This window comes from Asterias amurensis, chromosome 16 (assembly GCF_032118995.1).
Source record: "Asterias amurensis chromosome 16, ASM3211899v1".
In the NCBI taxonomy this organism is placed as follows: domain Eukaryota; kingdom Metazoa; phylum Echinodermata; class Asteroidea; order Forcipulatida; family Asteriidae; genus Asterias; species Asterias amurensis.
In genome coordinates this window covers 2,774,475-2,798,137 of record NC_092663.1, presented here as the reverse complement: position 1 = coordinate 2,798,137, position 23,663 = coordinate 2,774,475, and the positions used below count along the sequence as shown (strand labels likewise).

The following is a 23,663-nucleotide window of genomic DNA, read 5'->3' as shown; positions in this document are numbered from 1 at the left end:
AAGAAGAAATTTTCCGCGAATTTGATTTCGAGACCTCAGATTTATAATTTTATCTCTCGAAATCAAGCACGTGAAAGCACACAACTTCATGTGACAAGGATGATTTTTCTTTCATTATTATCTCGTAAGTTTGACGCTCAAATTTTCACAAGTTTTGTTTTGTTTATGCATATCATATGTTGAGATGTGAAGACTAGTCTTTGACAATTACCAATAGTGTCCAGGGTCTTTAACTGGTCCCAAGTCATAACATTAATCCTTAGTTAATTAGATACTTTATTATTTCATATCGATTGAAAAAGTGGTGGCGCTATACGGACAATTTCCCCGAGACGTTATTGTGAAATGCGTATTAAAAAAACTTAATTTCTTTATTACCTGATGAATGACGATCAATCCGTTATGAAGTTGTGCCTCGTTCCCGTCTTTATATCACATCCAATTTATCCCTTGATAATAATAACCTGCACTGCATAGCTTTCCCTATTCTCTACAGCAAGCAATACATAAACGTGTGCCTCTTGACGATAACCAGAAGAAGTTGTCGAAACGTCGAGACCAATTCAGAACTCACTCCGCGGTAGTGAAGTTAATGTTAATATTGTTCGATTGACTAAAAGCTAACAGTCCCGGCCGAGTTTCTATCTTCCGCCCAGGTAGTAAGTGTAACACCAGGACAGTTCTTTTCAGAACTGAGAAGTCTCCCGTATTCTGAACGGCATAGTAAAGTATAATAAGCAATCCCTCGATGTCGAGGAAGATGTTCTCCACAGAATAAACTAAGTTATTAGGGTTGAGGTAACTGGTGCCTAAGGTGACTCCGTCGATGACTCAAAAGTCTGATCCGTGAACCACATAGTGAAGAACGATCTTATGAAAGCTAATGTAATATAAGATGTTCTACATTCTGCTCAGGTACGTAATGCAAAAGCAGGACAGTTCTTTTCAGAACCGAGAAGTCTCCCGAATTCCGAATATCTACTCCCTGGTATCATAGAGCAAGGTTAGAGCAAGGTTCCTTGCTCTATGGTGGTATACTGTAGAAGAAAACAAAGTAGGGCAGTTCTCCAAAGAACAAAATCTACCTGGCAAGTAGAATGGTGCTACCGCATACCAAAAGATACCTCACCATGCAATGCCTCAAATTCAATAACGGGTGTTTCATTTATGTTGTTCAGTCATTAGATACAGACAGTAACTGCGATGGTAAAGGTCAGACCATGGAGGTAGACCTCCATGGTAATAAGACCTTGTGAAACCAGTTGTTTTGTTTTCAATAGAAATATCTAGCTATTGTTAATAGTGGGTGGGGATCCTTTCTGTAGTATAGCGGCAATCATGTACGTAAAAGAAAGTATAATTGGCGAATAAAACTTGTTGTCAATGCTTGGTGGAGCCCGATAGCACCACGCCAAGCTAGAGCCTTGAACGTCATAAACTATCCCGTCTGTACGTTTGTTGACAGGTATGTAAATTACGCGATACAGTGAGCACAATTCAATATATCAGGGGCGGGGGTGCACCTGTGCCGATTTTCATAGAGCTGCTTAGCACGAAAATTTGCTTAGCATAACATTTCTTCCTTGATGAAAACAGGATTACCAACCAAGTTTCCATGTGTTGCATAATGCTTGTTACTGGTATTCGGCTGTTGTTTGCTTATCCTCAAATCACATAGATTTGGTCGGTAATCCTGTTTTTATCACGGCAAGAATGTCATGCTAAGTCAATTGTTGTGCCTAGCAGCTCCGACATTTGAGCCCTGGATACCCCCCCACCACCAAAGGGCCACGCCGCTGGCAAAGTACCTAGTACATGCATGAATTTGCACTCTAAACATAAACAATTAGGCATACATGAAAGGGGACAACCATTGATCTCTCCAGATCAAGCATCAACTATAAGTCTGTTTTAATATTTCTGTTTTCATACAAAAACACAAAGAATGCAGGTGCAACAATTATTATACAAAAATATAAAAAATTTCTCGAGTGGAAAACACATCACTGGTGTTTAATAAACCATAGAACGCATTGTCCAATATTGCAAACATTGTAACTTTAGTATTTTACCAAAGAAACCCATAATACAATACATACAAAGGTTGCCGCCACCACCGGGCGTAATATGCACATATATTTTTAACGTAATAATACAGAGTATTTGTATTGTGCGAAAGCTTATTGCTGCAACATGAATAAAAAACATCTCTTTTATCATGTACATACACAATAAGTTATCATGTACGGACCATTAATCCTTTATACAGTTGAAACTTTTATGAGAGATGCAGTTCCCTACGATGTATAAGCAGCATTTTTATTTTGTATGTACAAGGTTCTAAGACTCATCACTACTATTAAGTTACAAACGAACGAAAACAGATTACAAGCCTGGAGCCAACTTCACAAAGAGTTGTGACTAGGAGATTTTAAATACTTAAAGACACTGCACACTAATGGTAATTAAGTCTTCACACTTGGTGTATCTCAACAAACGCATAACATAACAAAGCTGAGAAAATTTGAGCTCAATCTGTTGTTGAAGTTGCGAGATAACAGTGAAAGAAAAAACACCCTTGTCACACGAAGTTGTGTTCTTTCAGATGCTTGATTTCGAGACGTCAAATTCTAAGTCTCGAAATCAAATTTGTGGAAAATTACTTCTTTCTCGAAAACTACATTACTTCAGAGGGAGCCGTTTCTCACAATGTTTTATACCATCAACCTCTCCCCATTACTCGTTACCAAGTAATGTTTTGTGCAAATATCTATTTTGAGTAATTACCAATAGTGTACACTGCCTTTAAAGGAAAGGTACACGTTTGGCAACTGTCAAAGACTAGTCTTCTCACTTGGTGTACCCAAACTTAAACATAAAATAACAAGCCTGTGAAAATTTGAGCTAAATTGGTCATCGAAGTTGCAAGAAAATGATGAGAGAAAGACACCCTTGTTGGACGGCTTTGTACACTTTAAGATAGGAATAAAAGACTGTGTCTTTTATTATTTTAGAGAGAAATTACCTCTTTCTCAAAATCTATGCTACTTCAGAGGGAGCCGTTTCTCACAATGTTTTATACGATCAACAGCTCTCCAATGCTCGTTACCAAGTCAGTTTCTTAGTTAATATTTGTTTTGACTAATTACCAAACGTGCACCTTCCCTTTAAGGCTACATAGTCTTAGATATAAGACTAGTCTCAACTCTTTGTGAAATCCAACCCTAGAATTACATCTTTGGGAGGGCAAGGCCATTTCCATTTTTCAAGGGGCACTTCAACCGGAAAATCTTTAAGTCTATAAGAAACCTTTGAAAGGGCACCAAGGCCAAAACCAGGGCAAAAGGGGAGAATGGGCACCATGCCACATTTCCAGGCCTAAATAATAATATACATGTATCTGGAAAATACTTAGTACCTTTTCAAACGTGATATTAACAGAAGTTTGTGCGATTTATCATCAGTTAAAAAGATAAGGTAATATATTTTTCTTAAGTGTAAAAATTTAACATCTATGGCCCCACATAAACAAAGGAAAATACGCCCCTATCATCCATTTGTATCTAAATGTATACTTATATAATTTCAAATCAATTTATATCAGATCATGTACATGATAAATGTACACAACACATCATTTGCTAATTGTACACAATATAAAATGGTTATCAGTACTAGACAGTGCTCGTTATTAAACTAAATAAATCGTGTCCTTAATTTCCCAAACAGAAGATTTGGGTCAAGATACAAACGGTAAATTGTGTTAGAAAATACACTTACAGTATATACAAAGAAATTTGTTCAGAAAACTGTTTTACTTTGGAGGGATTATGTCCTTAGGCTTTCTGCAAGTATTTGTGTTTCAAAGCACTGTATACCTTTAGTAAAGACAAGTATTTTCAAATGTATCCCAACATTCAAAAAATAATAATAAAATGTGAACATTTTGGGTCAGTTGGTCATCAAACTTGCAAGAAAGTAGTGAAAGAAAAAAAACACCCTTGTTGCAGAAAGGCTTCAGGCTTGAAGTCTTTCTCAGATTCAAATATTTTAGTTACTTCAGGGTAGAGTACTTGTAGCTTCTCACATTGGTTGTCAACCAGGGTTGGGCGAATAGCGCCCTCTAGTGTTGATATAATGACAATATAAATACAAAAGTCAAGTACAAACAACAAAGAAATTTTGCAGCGAAAAAAATAATATAAGTCTTTATGAACAAGCAATATAAGAAAAAATCACTATTATCCTAATTGTTACGAGTTCTGTTGCAAAAAAAAACAATAAACAAAATGGAAATGGTTTGTTTGACAAAAAATGTCGCAAAAAACATCAACTGCGGAAAGGCATTATGAAATCAAATTCAAACATAATTTACGGAGAAAACGGTAAATTCTTTCAAAAGTTGGCTTCGCCCTCGTATCCATATATCTTACAAGCGACGTTGCCCCAAGCCAATTTTGTTTGTTCGTATTTATGGTCCATCATCATAATTATACTGTACACATGGGAAAGATTTATTTGGGTAAAAAGCTGATAATATAGAGTTATTATTAACAAAATATATACAGAGAAAAAAAAGTGTCACTTTTAAATTCGCATAGCAGCAGAGATATTTAGATGTAAAAACATGATTCAATGTAAATAGATTCCCGCTAAAATGCTTGCATTTTGACATGTGGGTACTAGGCATTCTTCAAGCACAATACAAGCGCGCGGAAGTGTTTAACAAGCATCACGCAAAATATTCACTTTTGGGAGCATATCAGCTTTGCTTTTCAGGACATCACTACCGCGGTTAGTGTAGACTTGATTCAAGTCTTAGATCGCTGTTATTCCTCAGCACCTCACCCAAACATAACGCCCCAACATTAATAGCTATCACGCGCCCTAACTGGCTAAATGACGAAGGTCGATCACAATCGGGCGCTTTTTGTAGCGGCTATCAGGACGACTAAAAAGCCACGATCAAAGACTTGTAGTTTAGGGTTAGTAACGAGATGGATACAGCCAGTGTTGTAGCCAGACGATTTTTAGAGGCGGGCTCTAAATCCACCAAGGGCGGGTGGTTCCAAAAAAAGTATTTATGTTTACCGTAGATATGGGGCAATCATTGCTGAAGTGCAATCTTTAAGATTCTAAGCTTGGCAGCACAGTGTATTTTGCTCAGAGTACCGGCACAATTTGTGAGTTCTGGGCTGGCTTGCCCGGTACCGCCCAACGTGGCTACAAGACTGCATACAGCGCGCTGCCAATGGCAGCGCGGCTGCCACATCTGTGGCTTCCAACTTAACAGGACAAAAATAAATTGTCCTAAAATGAATTCATCAGTATTTAATCAAAATCAGTACTTTTGGTTGCAAGATATACAGTGGATAACAAAAATATACACAATTCAATCATCTAATCTTTACAGTAAAATCTTAAGAAGGAGCATTTCACATAATATTTGAATTCAAAAAACAATCTTTAATTTGAATATAGTTCCTTATTTTCAAGATTGAATTGACTTGTACTGACCCAATTCAGCTGATGTCATCATCAGGATAATCTTGGATGCGCCATTTTGGTGGTCAATGTCACTGTGCGTTATTCAGAGAAGCCGGCATTTAAGGCAATGCGACACTTACATGTAAACCTATTGACCTACAAAATGGTGAACGTGGCACAGTTGCCTATGTGACGTGTGTGCAAGGGGTCAATACATAAACATGGTACATATTTTGTTTCGACAAGTTTTAACAAACGAGTGGTGCTGCGTCTCCTTGAGGAACAAAGCTTGAGGGAAACCAAAAAAGGGAACCGCGACTTGACGCATGTTATACTTTTGTCATAACTGGTCCACTCTGCACTGTGGTATGATACTGGCTATTGGGCAACCAGGGATGCGACCATGCCCAGTATGTTGGCTCCAAATACATGTAGTATTAGAATGTCAATGCCGAGCGGTTAAGAGCATCGAATTCAAGTTCTAGTGGATATGTCACCGGAGTGTGGGTTCGAATCCCGGTCGTGACACTTGTGTCCTTGAGCAAGATACATACTATAATTGCTTCTCTTCACCCAGGGGTATAAATGGGTACCTGCAAGGGTTGGTATATTGAATGAAAAAGCCTTTGTAGCACCACAGCAGCTCGGGGCTGTATACTCCCTTGGGAGCTGAGAAAGATTAAAGGAATGTTGATGGCTCAATGAACAGGGCACTAACGTAAAGCACATCGATAGAGTTTATTGTGAAATGCGCTCAATAAGAATTAGTTATTATTGATATTTTTATTATAGTTGACTAGAGTCTAACTATCGTCGACATCGACTAGACAGAGGTCATGCATTGCTAGTCAAACTATAGTCAACGCTAGTCCTTGAGCGAATTTGACCTCTATCATTAATTGCACCAGATGATACCCTGAGACAATTCTTCAGCTTCTTGAAAAAAAAAGTACCTTAATTTTTACCCGGCAGCAACGCTTTTGAATCATCTTATCAATGGTCTCTCACGAACAACATCCAAACCGTCTTCTCGGCGCCTCCATATTGCTCACGACCGTCCAGTCGTCCTTCTCTTTCTCGTACATCTCGACGGAGCGGAGGTAGTCGTTACCGTCGTAGCCACCGAGGGCGTAGAGACGCTGGTTGACGGCGGCGAGCCCCACACCGCTTCGTGGGTGGTTCATCATCTGAACGTGGACCCAGACATCGGTGGCTGTGTTGTAAACCTCTACACTCGCTAGACTGTTGGTCATAACAAGATTAAATGTAAACAATCAACAAACTAATCGACAATCAACGAAGACATCACACCACATCTAGGAAATACATGTAAAGCTTTAAAAATTCAGAGTCCTTGTAATATTATGTTGTGCACATATTCTCATCAAACATTTAAAACATTATAAATTTTCTCCTAGAAGTTCTTGATACGTCTTGTTTCGTAGACTTTCTTTTTAATCACTTGTCTGTTTAATCAGAACTATTCTTAGTGCATTTTAGAATCAATGAAAATTACATTAATGCCCTAGTCACTGGGTCAATAACATTCATGTAATCTTTCTCTGCTCCTTGGGGAGTAAACATCAGACTGTCGTGTTGTTCCAAATGTGATTTCATACACGATATCAACCTCTACTATCGCTGGTACCCATTTATACCATCTATCACAGGTACCCATTTCACCCTGGGTGAAGAGAAGCAATTATAGTAAAGCATCTTGCTTAAAGGATTTGGTTACTTTTTCAAAATGTCCATAGATTTACATTAATCTTACAGGGTTTGAAGATAACGATAGTGGAAAGCTTCCCTTCAAATATTACTTACTGAGGTGCTGTAGTTTTTGAGAAATGAGTAAAACAATGTCATGAAAATACGTTTGTAAATGCTTAAAATAAAATTATTTTCATGACATTGTTTTGCACATTTCCAAAAAACTACAGCACCTCAGCACGTAAATTTTCAGGGAAGCTTTCTACTATCATTATCTTTAAACTGTGTAAGTTTAGTGTAAATCTGTGGACATTGTGTTTTTTGTCCTACAAAAAGTACATACACCCTTTAAGGACACAAGTGTCACGACCGGGATTCGAACCCACACTATAATGACCTAACCACCAGAACTTGAATTTGATGTTCATAACCACTCGGCCATGACCCTATGTATATTGTGTAGTATGCAACTAAATATTGTGCTGAATCAAATATGATACCGTACCTAACACTGCAGTTACATCCTCCGACCACATAAATCTTCTCTTTGAATGATGTTGCGCTGACCATAGACCGCGCTGTGTGCATCGGAGACACAGTCCGCCATTTCTTGATCTGTTTTAATAACAAACAAAACCCTGAATCAATATAAGAACACAAAATCAAACAAGTCCACCAAGTTTTATTTTAAGATTTTCTCGTAAATAATTTGGGGGCTACTCATCCTTACTCGCAGCTAAGAGCTGAATTGCGAAGGACGCGGCTACAACGTGTTCGAGAAGCAGGCATGCAAGGGCACCTTTGGCTGCCAGCCGCATCAACCCATTATGACCAAGGAGCACAGCCAAGATCAAAAGTGTTTGATTTTTCCCGAGGGAGGAAAACTGGATGGTCTGGAAAACCCTCGTGGCACAGCAGAGAACAAACGCACAACTCAACTGACATATGGCCCCGGCCAGGAATCAAACCGGATCACCTTGGTGAGAGGCTAGTGCTTTACGCACAAGCCAACCATGCCACCTATGAAAAGTGCACTTTGCAAAAAGAAAATGACCCGCCCTCCCAAATATTAAATTCTAGGTCAGGAAATAATATTTAAAATACATGTGTTTGAATTCCCACTGAGCTAAGATTGATCGGAAAGATCTAGCATCATGTAATGGTTTACAAGGTGCTGTGGCGCAATATAAAGCCAATCAAACCAGCAACACCATGGTGAACTCGTCTTTTCGGTAAGTGCACTGGGTTATTTTTTTGCGCATTACACAACACATGAAATCTAAAACTTAAAAGCTTGTCTGAAGTACTTAATAACAGTAATTAAGTGTCTTGCTTACATGTAAGTGTTGCGACAAGGCCTTGAACCCACACTTGGTTGATCAGAAACACCACGGTTTTAGTCAAGTGGTTTTATCACTTCAGCCCTGACAATGGTGATATAAACAATTCATCTTAAGAATCTAGTGTTTTTTTTTAATTTAAAGACAGTGGACACTATTGGTAATTGTCAAAGACTAGCCTTCACAGTTGGTGTATCTCATCATATGCATAAAATAACAAACCTGTGAAAATTTGAGCTCAATCAGTCATCAAACTTGCGAGATAACAATCAAAGAAAAAACACCCTTGTCACACGAAGTTGTGTGCGTTTAGATGGTTGATTTCGAGACCTCAAATTCTAAACCTGAGGTCTCGAAATCAAATTCGTGGAAAATTACTTCTTTCTCGAAAACTATGGCACTTCAGAGGGAGCCGTTTCTCACAATGTTTTATACCATCAACCTCTCCCCATTACTCGTCCCCAAGAAAGGTTTTATGCTAGTAAATATTTTGAGTAATTACCAATAGTGTCCACTGCCTTTAAGATATAAAAAAAAGTTTTGAATATTTTACCATTGGAGAGTAGCATTCAACACTGTTGAGGTCTGCGGAGCCGTCGTATCCTCCGATAACAAAAATGCCAGATCCATGGGCTACTGCTGCAGCCATACTTCGTGGTGATGTCATGTCTAATAATAAGAATAAAAAACAATGACAATTTATAAAGTGAAAAACAATTGCAGATCGATTACGCCTCAGGCGCTGTAAGGAAATAAAATATTCCAAACAAGACAAATATTCTTTATTTTAAGGAACTAGATACTAAAAACAAAACTGTACAAAAGTTACAATATAAAAAAATCCTATAAAAAGGTGATACCTAAAATTCAAAAGAACCCAACAGTTACATTTTTGTCCTTCTCTTTTACAAATGTAAGTGAGAAATAAGGTACTAGTTTTGTCCCAGAATTCTTTCAAATTCCAATACTGCTCAATGTAAATCTGTGACCTTCAGGGATTACGAGGGTCATATGAAAAGGGTTACGCACGCAGTAGGACAAAGCCTCAACTGAGTGGCCTCGAAAGGGAAGACAGATTTTAAAAAAAATTGCTATTAAAGCACCAAATACAGTGACCTTAAAGCGCTCATAAGAAAATTCTACATGAAAGTGCATTAAAGGCACTGGAAACCTTTGGTAGTTATCAAATACCAGTATTCTCACTTGGTGTATCCCAACGTAAGAACAAAATAACCAATCTGTAAAAATTTGGAATCAATTGGTCATCGAAGCTGCTAGAAAAAAAACAGCCAAGTTGCACAAATGTGTGTGCTTTCAGGTGTCTAAATGTTTTGTTAAATTCTTTTATTTATTTTTTTAAGTTTTAGTATTCAAGTAATGTAATAACCTTTCTCAAAACTATGTTACTTCAGAGGGAGCTGTTTCTCGCAATGTTTTATACTATCAACAGCTCTCCATCACTTGTTACTTGTTAAGTTTTGATGCTAAAAATTCTTTGGAGTAGTTACCAATAGTGTCCACTGCCTTTAAGGAAAGCATGACTTTACAAAACCTGAACCTACCCATGTGTAAATAATGAACAATATTTACTCTACGATGTCATCATTTATTGTATTGTTCAATGAAATCCTTGGATATGTAACATTTAACAAAACACATAGACTGCCTATCAATACCACACAATAGAATAGGATCGCAACGACCCTCAAAAAAACACTTTTTGAAAACCTCAGACTTTGTTCACACACCATACCAGACCAGGATCAAATTTCATAGAGCTGCTTATAAAAATAAGCAGAAAGTGTTGCTTAACAATTTTCTGCTTAGCAGAAAAGAGCAGGATACCAGTCACAAATTGTTTAGACCTCAAGTTCTAAACTTGAGGTCTCGAAATCAAATTCGTGGAAAATTATTTGTTTTTCAAAAACTACGTCACTTCAGAGGGAGCTGTTTCTCACAATGTTATATATTATCAACCTCTCCCCATTACTGGTAATCAAGAAAGGTTTTGTGATGATAATTATTTTGAGTAATAACCAATAGTGTCCACTGCCTTTAAGAGATTATCCTTACATGTACATACATGATGTTACTGCAAACCTTACTACCCGGTACTGTATACATGGGATATCATAATATCAAACTTACTTGCAATTGTACTGGTAGCAATTAAATTAGGTTTTCCGGTTTGAGTATAAAGATGGTTGAGAGATTTCTACAACATACAATGTACATGTAGGCTACAACTATACCGGCTGAAGCTACATGTATGGGCCAGTAAATTAATGAACAGACAAGCCTGGTGGTCTTACAAGATCTTTCAATTGAGTTTTAATTCAATTGGGTCTTTCAATTGAGTAATAATTGGCTACCTCGTTGTGTAACATCTTTACGACCCCAATTTCTACCTTTAAAGACAATGGACACAATTGGTTAATGACCAGTCTTCTCACTTGCTGTATCTCAACATAAAAATGCATAAAATAACAAACCTGTGAAAATTTGAGCTCGATTGGTCGTCGGAGTTGTGAGATAACTATACAAAAAAAAACCCACCCTTGTCACACGACCTTGCGTGCTTTCAGATGGTTGATTTCGTGACCTCAAATTCTAAACTTGAGGTTTCGAAATCAAATTCGAGGAAAACTTCTTCTTTTTCGAAAACTACGTCACTTCAGAGGGAGCTGTTTCTCGTAATGTTTTATACCATCAACCTCTCCCCATTACCAAGTGAGGTTTTATGCTAATAATTATTTGGAGTAATTACCAATAGTGTCCACTGCCTTTAACTGCATGTTTTTGTCCATGAATGTCACATCTAGTTTTATGTTAGTTCTTTACCTGGAGTATCTTTCCATTCATTCGTGTTTGGATCATATCTCTCCACCGTTCTCAGACTAGTCATTCCGTCGTAACCTCCAAAGGCGTAGACATATCCCCCAGATGCGGCTACCGCAACGCTACTGCGAGGTTCTCGTAGAGCCGCAAGGTAGCGCCACGTACCGCTTTGAGGGTCAAAGCACTCCACTATGTTCAGCGCCGTGTTGTCGGCGCCGCCTACTGCATAGAGGATCTTGTCGAGCATGACGGTACCGACGCCACGCCTTGGGGAGCTCATGGGCGTTATGGAGGTCCAGCAGTTCAGCGCTGGGGTGTAGCGCTCGACTGTACTTAGGGTGGTTCGGCCGGGACTCATTTCACCTCCTGTGTGAATATTGAAAAAACAAACAGGTTGCAATATGTTTGAATCCCATCCAGGATTTTTTTTACAGAAAAAGTACTGAGTGCATAGTGGTGCTTACTAAGCTTGGACGATATCACGATATTATCGAATATTGCGTTATTAATCTGGAAACGATTTCGATATCGGATGGATTTGGTTTTGATCGAAATATCGATATATCGCGATAATCCCAATATCGATTAAATATCGCAATGTGTTTGCTAGCTGAGACATCTTGCACCCCATAGGTTTGGAGTAAAACCAGAAGAATAGGTCATTAGAACACCTCTCTTATATGCTATGACTGTCTCTTCTACAACTTTCGCTTGGAGTTTGAAGACTGATGAGATCAAATTTAATTAATCGCGATTATATCGAATATCGAGATATATTGTCGGCGATATATCGTGAATAAAATAAATCGATATCGCCACAGCTTAGTGCTTACACATATTGATAATCATATAACCAAATAAAAACATACTAAACACAGTTTCCCATTTTTTTGGATGAAGCATGCAAACACAGGGCTGCCAACCGTTACATTTTGCAGTCAGAGAGATTGTGTACAGACATTTAGAATTACATTCAACATAATAGAGAAAAAGTTCTTCCGAAAATCTCTTTGCGATTTACACGTTCGGTGTTAGGGTTAGTAGGGGTGTCAGAATGCAGGGATGTCAAAAATAATATAGGGGTGTTGGACCATGTACAGTAGGTGTGCCACCTTCAATGGGCCTTTATAGCAGTAACATCTCTTGCAAGTTTTAAAAACAGAAATGCAACCTGGAAATTCCCACTTTCCATTTTGATGAAAGCTCCCGATTTATGGAAGCCCACAAAAGATACTCAATGACGTGGAATTGTTATTGTTCAAATTGAAAAAGAAAAACAAACCAGAACAATGACCCCCTCTTCACGACGGGATACCCTTTACCATGTTTACGTTAGAATGACCAACAATACAGGTTGTACAAAGAAAACCCTTCCTGTTTTCATAAGATTTGGTAAGTAAAGTTTGTACTGTGTTTCTTACAGGTTTCCTTAGCATTAAAATGACTGAAAATATTGATATTCCCCCTAGACAGGATGCCAATCCATCGCAGGATTTTCCCAGCTCTCCCCGGTACTTGTTATCCTGGGTGGAGAGAAGCAATTATGACAAAGTGCCTTTCCTCAAGGACAGTGTTTTTTTGGACATGTTTTATTTGTAATATTTACATGTTGTAAGTCAACAATTTGCTTTATAATTTCCAGCAAATGTTGACACCCAAATGATTCTGGCTAAAGCCTTAATAATGTCACATAAATAATATTTGTCTCAGTTTTAGCGAGTAAAAACATTTACCAGTTATGGTATAAATGCCATGAATGGTATAAATACCATAACTGGTAAAATATATCTTTTACATGCTAAAATAATTTTTGTCTCACTGAGAAGTTATTTTTGTGACTTGTTTTACTAATTTTCTCAAAATCTGTTTCAACTTAAATATTTTAAGGGAAGCTTAAACTACTATCACTACCTTCAAACCATGTAAGTTTAATGTTATCTGTGTTTTGTGTCCTACAAAAAGTACCCAGACCCTTCAGAGGAACACGTTGCCTTGGATCGGACGAGTTGGTCTTTGAAAAGCGTTTTGAAACCGCTTGTTGTGAAATGCATTTATGGTTAGAAAGAGGTTTTAAAAGTAGAATACAATGATCCACACAAATATGCCTCGAAATTGCGTTGTTTTCCTTTTACCTCATCGACAAGTTCGGTCGGCCATTTATGGGAGTCAAATTTTTTACTCCCATAAATGGCCGACCGTATTAGTTCGCAAAGTTAAACGAAAACCACACAATTTCGAGGCAAATTTGTGTTGATCAATGTATTCTACTTTTACAACATCTTCTAACCATATGCATTTTATAAAAAACGGTTACAAATGCTTTTCAAAGACCAACTCGACCGAACTATGGTGAAACATAGCCAAGAAATAGCAATATCTGGAAGGGTATATATATGAGTTTGCTGTAATCTAATGTATTATACCTTACCTACGACATAAATATACAGCGACCGACTGAATGAATGTCTCGGCAAGGTTCGAATGCTGACCTCCCAATGAAGACCAGGATAGAACTGACTAGAGTGATACCGTCTTGCCTCATCAAAGAAACTTTTGCACCTCTCATCTTCAGTGACAAACCGATCATCCTTGACGCGACTGTGAAGAAACTCCCATGACATGAGGGGCAGCCGTACATGCTCAAAGATCTCCCCGACACGTTTGCATCGCTCGGGATTATGATTGAGGTACCGCATAACCGAGACATAGACGTCTTCTTCTTTAGGGACATTGAGGGCGTCCCGTTTCACGAGGTCGATCAGATCCTCGATGCTTAGATGCAGGAACTCCTCCTGCAGTGCGACCTGACAAAAGTTTTGTTGCGCGAAAATGTCCGCGGCTTGTTGCAACTCGAAGCATCCATGTGATTCGGCGAACGCACGGATGCCGAGACAATTTGACGGGTGCATCTGCGTTATGAGAAAAGCACAACACAGGCTTATGACGGGATCAATCTGCAGGACGCAAGCTGCTTTGAGTACTGACTGGACGTTCTCCTCCGTTACATTTACTTTTGCCGAGTACGCAAAGTTAACAATCTCTTTTATCGCGACGTGATCCATATCTTGTATGGTCACGGATTTCTCACGGCATTCTTTTAGCTCGCTAGTGAACATGGCGTTGAAGTAAGGACTACAAGCTGCCAGGACCAATCGGTGCGCCTGAAAAGCATGGCCCTGGACTATCAGTGTGACATCGCAGAGTTCTCGTTTCAGATACATGGTGTGCATCAGCGACAGCATCCCTAGGGCGTGGTTGTGACGTAAATCCAACATATCGTCAGTCTCACTGCTACTAATGACCTCGTCCTGGATGCGGGCTCGTTTGTTTCGAGTCCATGCGCTACTCTGCCGAATGAATGTTGGCGTTTCGTTTTCCTCAAGCAGGTCTGCCATAACAACAACGCTGTTGTCTGTCACACATCAATCACACTCTTTTACCAACCTGTGTGTAGGAACAAGTTACAATGTATTTTCATGCAGTGTTTTGAGAAAATAGATTTTGTTTTTGCTGAATTAACTGCCTGACTAACCCCAAAGGACATACGGTATATTAAACGAGATCTGGAGTGAGTGCTAAGTGCAAAGCCTTACGCGATATGGGGTCCGGGTCCACCTACATGTATAAAGGCCCCGGTATATTTTGATTGCGTAGTGCTGTATGTATGATCTTGGTGATGCACTCTGCTGAGGTGTTCCCTGATGGCCACTTCCTCCTGAATTTTGAGCAATAGTTTTAAAGCGACACCTTTGAATGACATGAAACTAGACATGTGAGTCGCGACTTTTTTAAAAGTGTCAACACAGAACAGACAAAAAGCGTAGTATTCTAGTAGTACAGCCAGGTAGCGTCACTGAGCACGTGCACTGAGTGTCAGTCACTGTGTCTATGGTCTATGTCAATGGTAATTTCAATGGCTGATTTCCTTCCCCCACGATTTTTGAGCAGGCAGTGTAGAGCATGTTGAGTGACAATGCAGAAAAAAAATACACGATCGACCGAATGACGATGTGTACGAAAGAAGGAAAACAATAAAACTACCCAAACTAAACAGAACATCCCAAAGAAAAATTAATAATAGACCTTGGAATTCGTAATCTGATGTATTGAGCGAGTTTACCGAGTTTTCCGCTGAGCTTAGTTTTTTTTTTACCGGTAGCGTAGTGTTGCTAGTGGTCTCCCGAGCCCGCCGGCTCGCTGGTCACCCGGCCCGGACATTCGCGGGGCCCGCCCCCGCCAACCAAAAGGCAAAACAAAAAGTGCGGGCGTGCCAACATCGTCATGCTGCCCCTTCGGTAAAAGAAATAGCACACAAATACATGTACAAACTCGGGAAATGTTTACCTACCTGCCCAAATGTAGAATACTTAGTGACGACCAATGTAAAGTTGCTGAGTGTTGAGGAAAAAGACAAAATAATGCGACAAACTCTTTTTTCGGTTCATGCATGCCTGCATCTTCGGTTGTCCATGCATGCACGTCGTGCACAACCAAGTCTGTTGCCCTGATAAACAAACCATTAGTTAAACCTTATGGCGGGGTTGGGTTTCAGACCAAGGGGAACCCCGTTGGAAGGTTTCATTTTTATAAAGGGGTTAACTATACTCTATTTACCAAACCTCCAATTTAAGCTCATAAGTTAGCTTTATATTTTTTTGCTTAATCCTAAAAATTATTAGTAAAAACCAATGAAATGCATGTTTTAAAATATTAATAATTCTATAAAAGTTTCCCTTTGTTCGTTCCGAATGGGTTGTTTTAGGTATGGTTGCCTAGCAGAATGAATGGTTGTGGTTGATGAATAAAACAATTTTATTTGAATAAATTAATTCTCTTTTATAACGTTTTGACCACCAGTTGTCACGTACATTTTTTTTTCAGATATGCTCAGATCGACACCCCCGCCCTTGCCATCTAGCAAACAAATCCTTAATTATTTCACATTGTAAAATATCAGGGTTTCATAGTCCACTGGCATTTTAATTTATTTGAGCTTTAGTTTAGTAGTTTTTTGGTGACCAACCATCTCCGTCCCATTCATAAATTATTAGTAGGCGCGGCTTATTCCGCTCACCTAATGAATAATTCATAGATAGTCGCCAGCGCTGTTCTCGCAATGGACATCACAAAATACATGGTACATTTGTATCTAATGTACGGACAATGTGTACGCACTTTATTCACCATTCATTCATTTCCGGGGTTATGTCAAGAGAAGCGATGAACATAAAGGTGATCTGTGATTTGTTCAGCGATGATGGTTCATGTTTAGGACACAAATGATCGATCGGCTGTCACGAAACAGAAAGCTGAAGGTCTATTCTGTTATGTACAAAGGTAAGCTGCATTTATCGAGGGTTTTGGACAAAAGAACGAAAGAGAATTACGATGACATATTTACCTCGGAAAGAAATGGCACTTCATTCCAACAGAGCAAAAGACACTTGTCCTTGACCACTGTGATGAATCGACGAAGCGGCGGAATTGCAGTGCTGCGATCCTGCTGTTTAATTGCTTGTTGTGTGGTGGCTTATCGCTAATATTATTTATAGGCCTACAAACATACTATAATACAAACCGTAAAAGAGGCAGGAAGATCGTCCATGATGTAAATGATCATGATGAATCGTTGTTTTGATTGTAATTGTTGCAATTTATCTAATTCTAATAATTAGTAGAACATGATCCTACCTCCAACCCATGAGGACCATATCATTATAATAATAATAATATATTGCTCCATGACATGATCTGGTAGCTATTGCCTTTTACCCCCCCCCCCCCCCCCGAATGATAGTTTGCAGTGAACCAGTTGTGTGGTTACTCACTGATCATCAGTATTCAGTGTCAGTAAGTGCATGCAAAGCTAAAGTGGTTGGCTCTAAATCCAGTTTAGCCCATCAAGGGCGAGCGGTTTAACAATATTATTCATGTTTTAGGTATGGGGGCCATCATAAGAGAAATTGTAGTCTTCTTGGGGACATCTGCACAATGTGTTTTGAATAGATTGCTTGACAAAATGTGTTAGTTCTGGGTAGGATCGCACGACAGTACACTACCCACTGTGGCCGTGGCTAGCCTCAGCTAGCTATACAGCACTACTAATACGGAGCCCCTGGTAATTGGTCTATTGGATGTAAATTTTTGTGTGAATATTATTAATTGGTCTTTATTTCATCTAAACACAGGTTTCATCCTCATCAACACAGATTGCATCTTAACAAGTAATCAATTTCAAGAAAGTCATGTAAACAGAATCTCAGCTACCGTGCAAATGCTCCAGGTGGAAAACAAGTCCACCAACCTAACCTTCCTGTCCTCTTTGAGACCAGTACCGTGCAAATGCTCCAGGTGGTTCACAAGTCCACCAACCTAACCTTCCTGTCCTCTCTTAAGCCAGCTACTGTGCAAATGCTCCAGGTGGTTCACAAGTCCACCAACCTTACCTTCCTGTCCTCCCTGAGGCTAGCATCTCCAAGATGGCAGCCCTCCTCTGCTCCTTAGTGGCACTGTCTGAGAAAGCCGCCAATCTTGCCCGTATCATCCGCTCGGAGAAGGCCCTCTTTGACCTCCTGGTGGAGGAGAAGAAGGGAGAGCAGAAGAACAAGAGGTTCCTCCAGGACTTCAAGACGCTGGGTGACGTCTTGATCCAAGAGATGATAAGAAATGACATCGCTCAAAAGGTACACTGATCAGCATTCTCTCCGTTGGCCAAATGGCAGCAGACCATTGTAAATCTTTCCTTTTAAGGGAAGGCACGTTTGGTAATCACTCTTACAAATTAATGGCAATAAAAACTATTGTTTAAAAGCATACAGAAGTCTTCGATAGTAAAACATTTTGAGAAACATTTCTCTTCCTGACTTCTTTCTAGCTAATGTGGTTATGTATAAACATATCAGTTTTTATGCCCCAAAATTTGAATCTGAGAAGCGTTACCACAATAATGCTTTCCAGATTGTGTATTCCTATCAGAGATTATTTTCAGAGCTTCCTGCGTGGACATTATTCGCTCCGGAATTTCGGCGATATCTCAAAAACCGCAATCACCTTTCGATCTGAATTTTTTTAGTTGTATATATACATCTACATTTGTACAGGATTGCAACAATCGAATGGATCCAAAAACTAAAAGTATCCCTTTCCTTTAAGCTTGAAACCAATGTCTAGATCCTACAATTCTCTTCTTAAATAGTTTCCCAGCCTGGAGGACAATGTCTTTGGAGAGGAGAGCAACAAATTCACCAACACCCTGGGGGAGTCAATCACAGTAGCTGTGCAACCCACCGAGGCCCAAACATGCACTCTCCTGACCAAGGTGCTAGATGGAAATGCTTGTGCTGCATCATTATTAGCCAAGGCAGTTCATCAGGAGATTCACATGCCACCTGATTCAAGACTGGATAATTTAAGCGTAGAGGTGGATTTTGATTCTCTGGGAATTTGGATTGATCCTATTGGTAAGTTTTCTGTGTACTGGACAAGGAATTACATGGAGATAACAGGTGTGAGTTGGCAAAAACAAAAAAGGATGTATTATTGTTGGTTCTTTCTGTAAAGGAGCTTTCTTGACATGTGAATCCAAGGACTCTTAGATAAGCAAACTTAATCACTGTACTGGACAAGAAATAACAGAGAGATAATAGGTGTGAGTTGGCCATACAAAAGGGATGTATTATTAAGGGCTCTTTTTGTTAATGGAGCTTTCCAATTTTTCAGATATTTGCAAGTTTCCTTCTATTAAATCGTTGCGGTACCCACTGCTAAAAACATCGGATTTGAACTGCCTCTAGCTACCGGGCAATCTCGGTGGTCTGCTGGTTGGTAGGACACAGCTGTAGAATTGTAAGAGGTCATGGGCTAGAATCCCATCCTAGCCTATGCCTGTTTCTTTTTAAAGAGCTGGGGAAAGTACTGAGTATACTAACACACATCAGTGTTGTGTACATACATGTATATGGGTAAAACCAAAATTAATAATGATCATCATCAAAAGCAGGACAGTTCTTTTCAGCACTGAGAAGTCTCCCAATAGTAGAATAAAGAAAGACAGTTAAAAAAAAAAAAAAAACTCTACCTGGAAAGTAGATACACACATGGTGTTAACGCATACCAAATATATAATGATCATCTTCTTTCACATTTTCGGTTTTATTCTCAGATGGGACGGCGCAATACATCAAAGGGCGTAGTGAGGACACACCAGCAGACGGTATACACGAAGAAGGTCTTAAATGTGCAATAATACTAATAGGAGTGTTTAATAGAAACAATGGGGATTCACTGATGGGTGTTGTGAATCAGCCATTTGACATCATTGACCAGGACGACCGGTAAGTCAAAAACTGAAACAAAATATTACCTTCAAGGCAAAGTATACCTTGGTTTTTGGAAACTGTACGGGTTTTTCAATCCAATAGAGTGTAGATATATACAATAAAACTAACCTGTGTAAATTACGTTTCAAAAGGTTGTAGACTTTTTGAGATAACACCAAAAAATCTTGAGCGGTTACATGTATGTCCACGCAGGAAGAATAATCTGCAATAGGAGACTTTGGGACGCTAGGTGGCAGCAGACTTACTAGGTAAATGTCCATTGTGTACGTAGTTCCGAGCATGCGCACTTTACCGAGAACAATGGATTTTACCTGTTAAGTCTGCTGCCACCAAGCATCCCAAAAGTCTCCCATTGGAATACACAATCTTATTACTCTGGTGGGATTTGAGCCAAAAAAATTCCTACAACTAGAACACTGAGATTGGCCGGTAGCTTGAGGCAGTTTGATTTCTATATTGTAGCAGCGAGTACCTCAACAAACATTTATGTTAAAGGCAGTGGACACTATTGGTAACTACTCAAAATAGTTATTAGCATAAAACCTTACTTGGTAATGGGTAATGGGGAGAGGTTGGTAGTATAAAACATTGTGAGAAACGGCTCCCCCTGAAGTGGAGTAGTTTTCGAGAACAAACTAATTTTCCATGAACTTGATTTCGAGACCTCATTTATTTAGAATCTGAGGTCTCGAAATCAAGCATCTGAACGCACACAACTTCGTGTGACAATGGTGTTTTTTCTTTCATTATTATCTCACAACTTCAATGACCGATTGAGCTAAAAATGTTCACAGGTTTGTTATTTTATGCATATGTTGAAATACACCAAGTGAGAAGACTGGTCTTTGACAATACAAATAGTGTCAACTGCCTTTAACTTTCCATCCGGATATAAAGAATACTATTTGGTTTTACCCAAGACTGATGTTGTGGACATGATGCCAACATCAATAATGTAAATTGTTTTTCAATACTTTCACCCCCGGGTTCAATTTCACAAAGATAGTCCCAACTTAGGACTAGTAACGATCGTCTTACCTAAAGAGATAAGACTAGTCTTAACGCTTTGTGAAATCAACCCCCGTTCTAATTCTCAGTTGGCAAGGTCGTCACGTCTGGGGTGTAAGCTGTGGGGACACTCAGGTCAACTCCCTCCCGTCAATGCCAGCAAATAACGACCCCTCTACCCCTGGCATCTCGGTCATACTCAGCCGGAGCGAGGAGGAAGACATCAAGACGGCCCTTCGCCCCATCACAGACGGTAAGGTCAAATATGCGGGCGGGGCAGGCTACAAAATGTTGTGTACGATCGACTATTTGGTCGACGCCTACATACTTTCTAAGGGTAGTACGTTCAAGTGGGATACGTGCGCCCCGCATGCTATTCTTAAATCAATGAATGGAGGGATGGCGAATCTTGCAAAAGCTCTGGAGATTTATCAAGAGTTTGTGAAGAAGGGGAGTGGGGATGGTTCAGATTCAGCTGGTCTGGATCTGAGAGAGGCGGAGTTGAGGTATGAGAAGCCTGATGCCAATGGGAGTAAAGAAGCGGGACAGAAGTGGGCTAATGCCGGGGGGATAGTCGCCTATCGGAGCAAAGATGTGCTATTACAAGTCCTGGAGACACTATCAAATTATTCCAACTTGTAAAGATCACTTCCGATATGGGGGCTTGGGGGTGGGAAAGATAGACCAAACAGTGTGTGTTTTGGGGGGATAGTCGTTTATCGAAGCAAAGATGTGCTAACAGAAGTCTTGAAGGATATTTCAAATTATTCCAACTTTTAAGGAGCACATTGGAGATGGGTGGGGGTGGGAAAGATGGACCAATCAGTGTGTGTTTTTGTTCAATGCAATTTAAAGTTTGTGGTCTTGGTTACTGTGGTTTAGTGGTTAGACTGCAGGACTTGCAATCACAAGGTTGTGGGTTCAAATCCTACATGTACCAAGCTATCAGCTGATTCCACATTGGGTGTACATGTATTATTACAAACAAAATCAGGACACGGCGCACAATGTGCCTTCCCTGGTTGCGTTGGTTAGTGGTTAGACTGCAGGACTTGCAATTACAGGGTTGTGGGTTCAAATCCTACCAAGTTAACTGCTGAGCTCAAAATGACTAGTTTGAGTATTGTCATCTAGTTATCAAATCATAATTTCTTGATTTGGGCAACTCATAATCATGGGTTCGAATCCTACCCAGCTAACTGCTGATTTCACAATGACTAGAATAAGTATTGTCGTCTAGTTACTGAATCACAATTTCTTGATTTGCGCAACTCACAATCATAGATGTTAAACCAATGTTTATAAGGAAGAGATTGGCTGTTGCCGGCTTGCCGTTCATATCCCCTTGTGGGAGCTTGCCGATTTCCAGGACAGGATGATCATCTAAACATTAACAAACAAACATGTAGAATTCACTGCCAGATAGGGTGTTTTTCTTCTTCTCACGATAGAGTCTTGAAAAAGTCAGTGTAACTGACAGGTAAGTTGTTGATGTCCACTTTTGTCAGTAAAGTGTTATAGCAGTGTGCACATGAAGTCTTGATGAGCACTTTTTAGAACATGGCAGCAGACTTACCAGGTAAATCCTTTGTTCTTGGTAATGTGCGCATGCTCAGACCTACGCAAACAATGGAAATTCATGTCTGCTGCCACCTAGCATTCAAAAGTCTCCCGTTGATCGTTGAAGTAGCAAGAAAATAACCAAGGAAAGGAAAAAACGTAGTTGCATAGAATTGTGTGCTTTCATACGCCTGTTCTCAGATTCAAATTGTCTGGTGAAAACATAACCTCTTTCTCTAACACTACATTACTTCAAAGGGTTTTGATTCTACAGTGAAGGGTTTTAGAGGAACACATTGCCTTGGATCGGTCGAGTTGGTCTTTGAAAAGCGTTTGTTATCAAATGCATATGATTAGAAAGATATTTTAAAAGTAGAATATAATGACCCACACAAGTATCACTCGAAATTGCGTGGTTTTCCTTTTACCTCGTCGACTAACACGGTCGGTCATTTATGGGAGTCAAGTTTTTGACTCCCATAAATGGCTGACCGTGTTAGTTCGCAAAGTAAAAGGAAAACCACGTAATTTCGAGGCAAATTTGTGTGGATCATTTTATTCTACTTTTAAATCATCTATCTAACCATATGCATTTTATAACAAATGATTACAAACGCTATTCAAAGACCAACTCGACCGTTCCAAGGCAACGTGTTCCTTAAAATACAAGTTGGTAACAATATATTACCAATGCTGCACCCGATATTTAACATTTGATCTTGTCCAGTTACAACTACAAATAATTATAGAATTAATTGTTATCCTTGGTGCAACTTTTTTTTTAAAGTAAGTTCAAGCAATCGACTCATCACGTTATTTACTCATGTGTACCTTGCCTTTAGACTGTTTTTAAATTGTAAATAGAACACATCTTAAATTATATACTCACGATGTATATTTTGTAGATTTTAAAATTCACGGTGGATAATAAATTATAGCTAATTAATAAAAATAAATATGGCACATTTTCAAATCCATCAGAAAGGGTTTCTTTGAAGTTGTTGTTTGTTTATGTTTATATACTCAAACAGGGTCAGAAAAAAGGTACACTGATACACTATACACTGATGTTTATTAAGCACTCTGTCGTGGGTTCGAATCCCACCTGAGTGATTTGGAGTCAAAAGAAAGTAGTACAAAAACCAATAATTATGTTTTTACTGTTTTCAAACATCAGGTTTGGTCTAATTTCAAAAAGAAAACTAGCAATTTAGGCAAACATTATTTTAAGTTATGCGAATATTAATTTTTTCAGTTTTATCAATGTTAAACACTTTTTAATATATTAATTAATTTTACATTGTAATGTCATGGCACAATTCTAACTGCCGTTTTTATCAACGAAAAGTTATTCTATGCACATCTACTCTAGCTCTTTCAG

The 23,663-nt window shown here is 39.1% G+C and overlaps 2 protein-coding genes across 3 annotated transcripts; one reads left to right on the top strand and one right to left on the bottom strand.

The window, feature by feature from the left end:
* Positions 1-1,899: 1,899 nt before the first annotated feature.
* LOC139948941 (kelch-like protein 18) lies at positions 1,900-15,878 on the bottom strand. The gene is made up of 6 exons (XM_071947314.1): positions 15,724-15,878; positions 13,804-14,819; positions 11,379-11,741; positions 9,091-9,206; positions 7,703-7,812; positions 1,900-6,729 (listed from the first exon to the last, which is right to left on the bottom strand). Exons 2-6 carry the CDS (start codon positions 14,768-14,770, stop codon positions 6,492-6,494), a joined length of 1,794 nt encoding a protein of 597 aa, XP_071803415.1. The 5' UTR covers positions 14,771-14,819; positions 15,724-15,878; the 3' UTR covers positions 1,900-6,491.
* Positions 15,879-16,575: 697 nt separating this feature from the next.
* LOC139949051 (inositol polyphosphate 1-phosphatase-like) lies at positions 16,576-22,681 on the top strand. 2 transcript variants are annotated; one of them, XM_071947450.1, is made up of 5 exons: positions 16,576-16,712; positions 17,564-18,058; positions 18,571-18,835; positions 19,537-19,708; positions 20,812-22,681. In XM_071947450.1, exons 2-5 carry the CDS (start codon positions 17,855-17,857, stop codon positions 21,362-21,364), a joined length of 1,194 nt encoding a protein of 397 aa, XP_071803551.1. In that variant the 5' UTR covers positions 16,576-16,712; positions 17,564-17,854; the 3' UTR covers positions 21,365-22,681. The 2 variants fall into 2 exon arrangements, with proteins under 2 accessions (XP_071803551.1, XP_071803552.1); XM_071947451.1 differs by lacking the exon at positions 16,576-16,712 and adding an exon at positions 16,991-17,015.
* Positions 22,682-23,663: the final 982 nt, after the last annotated feature.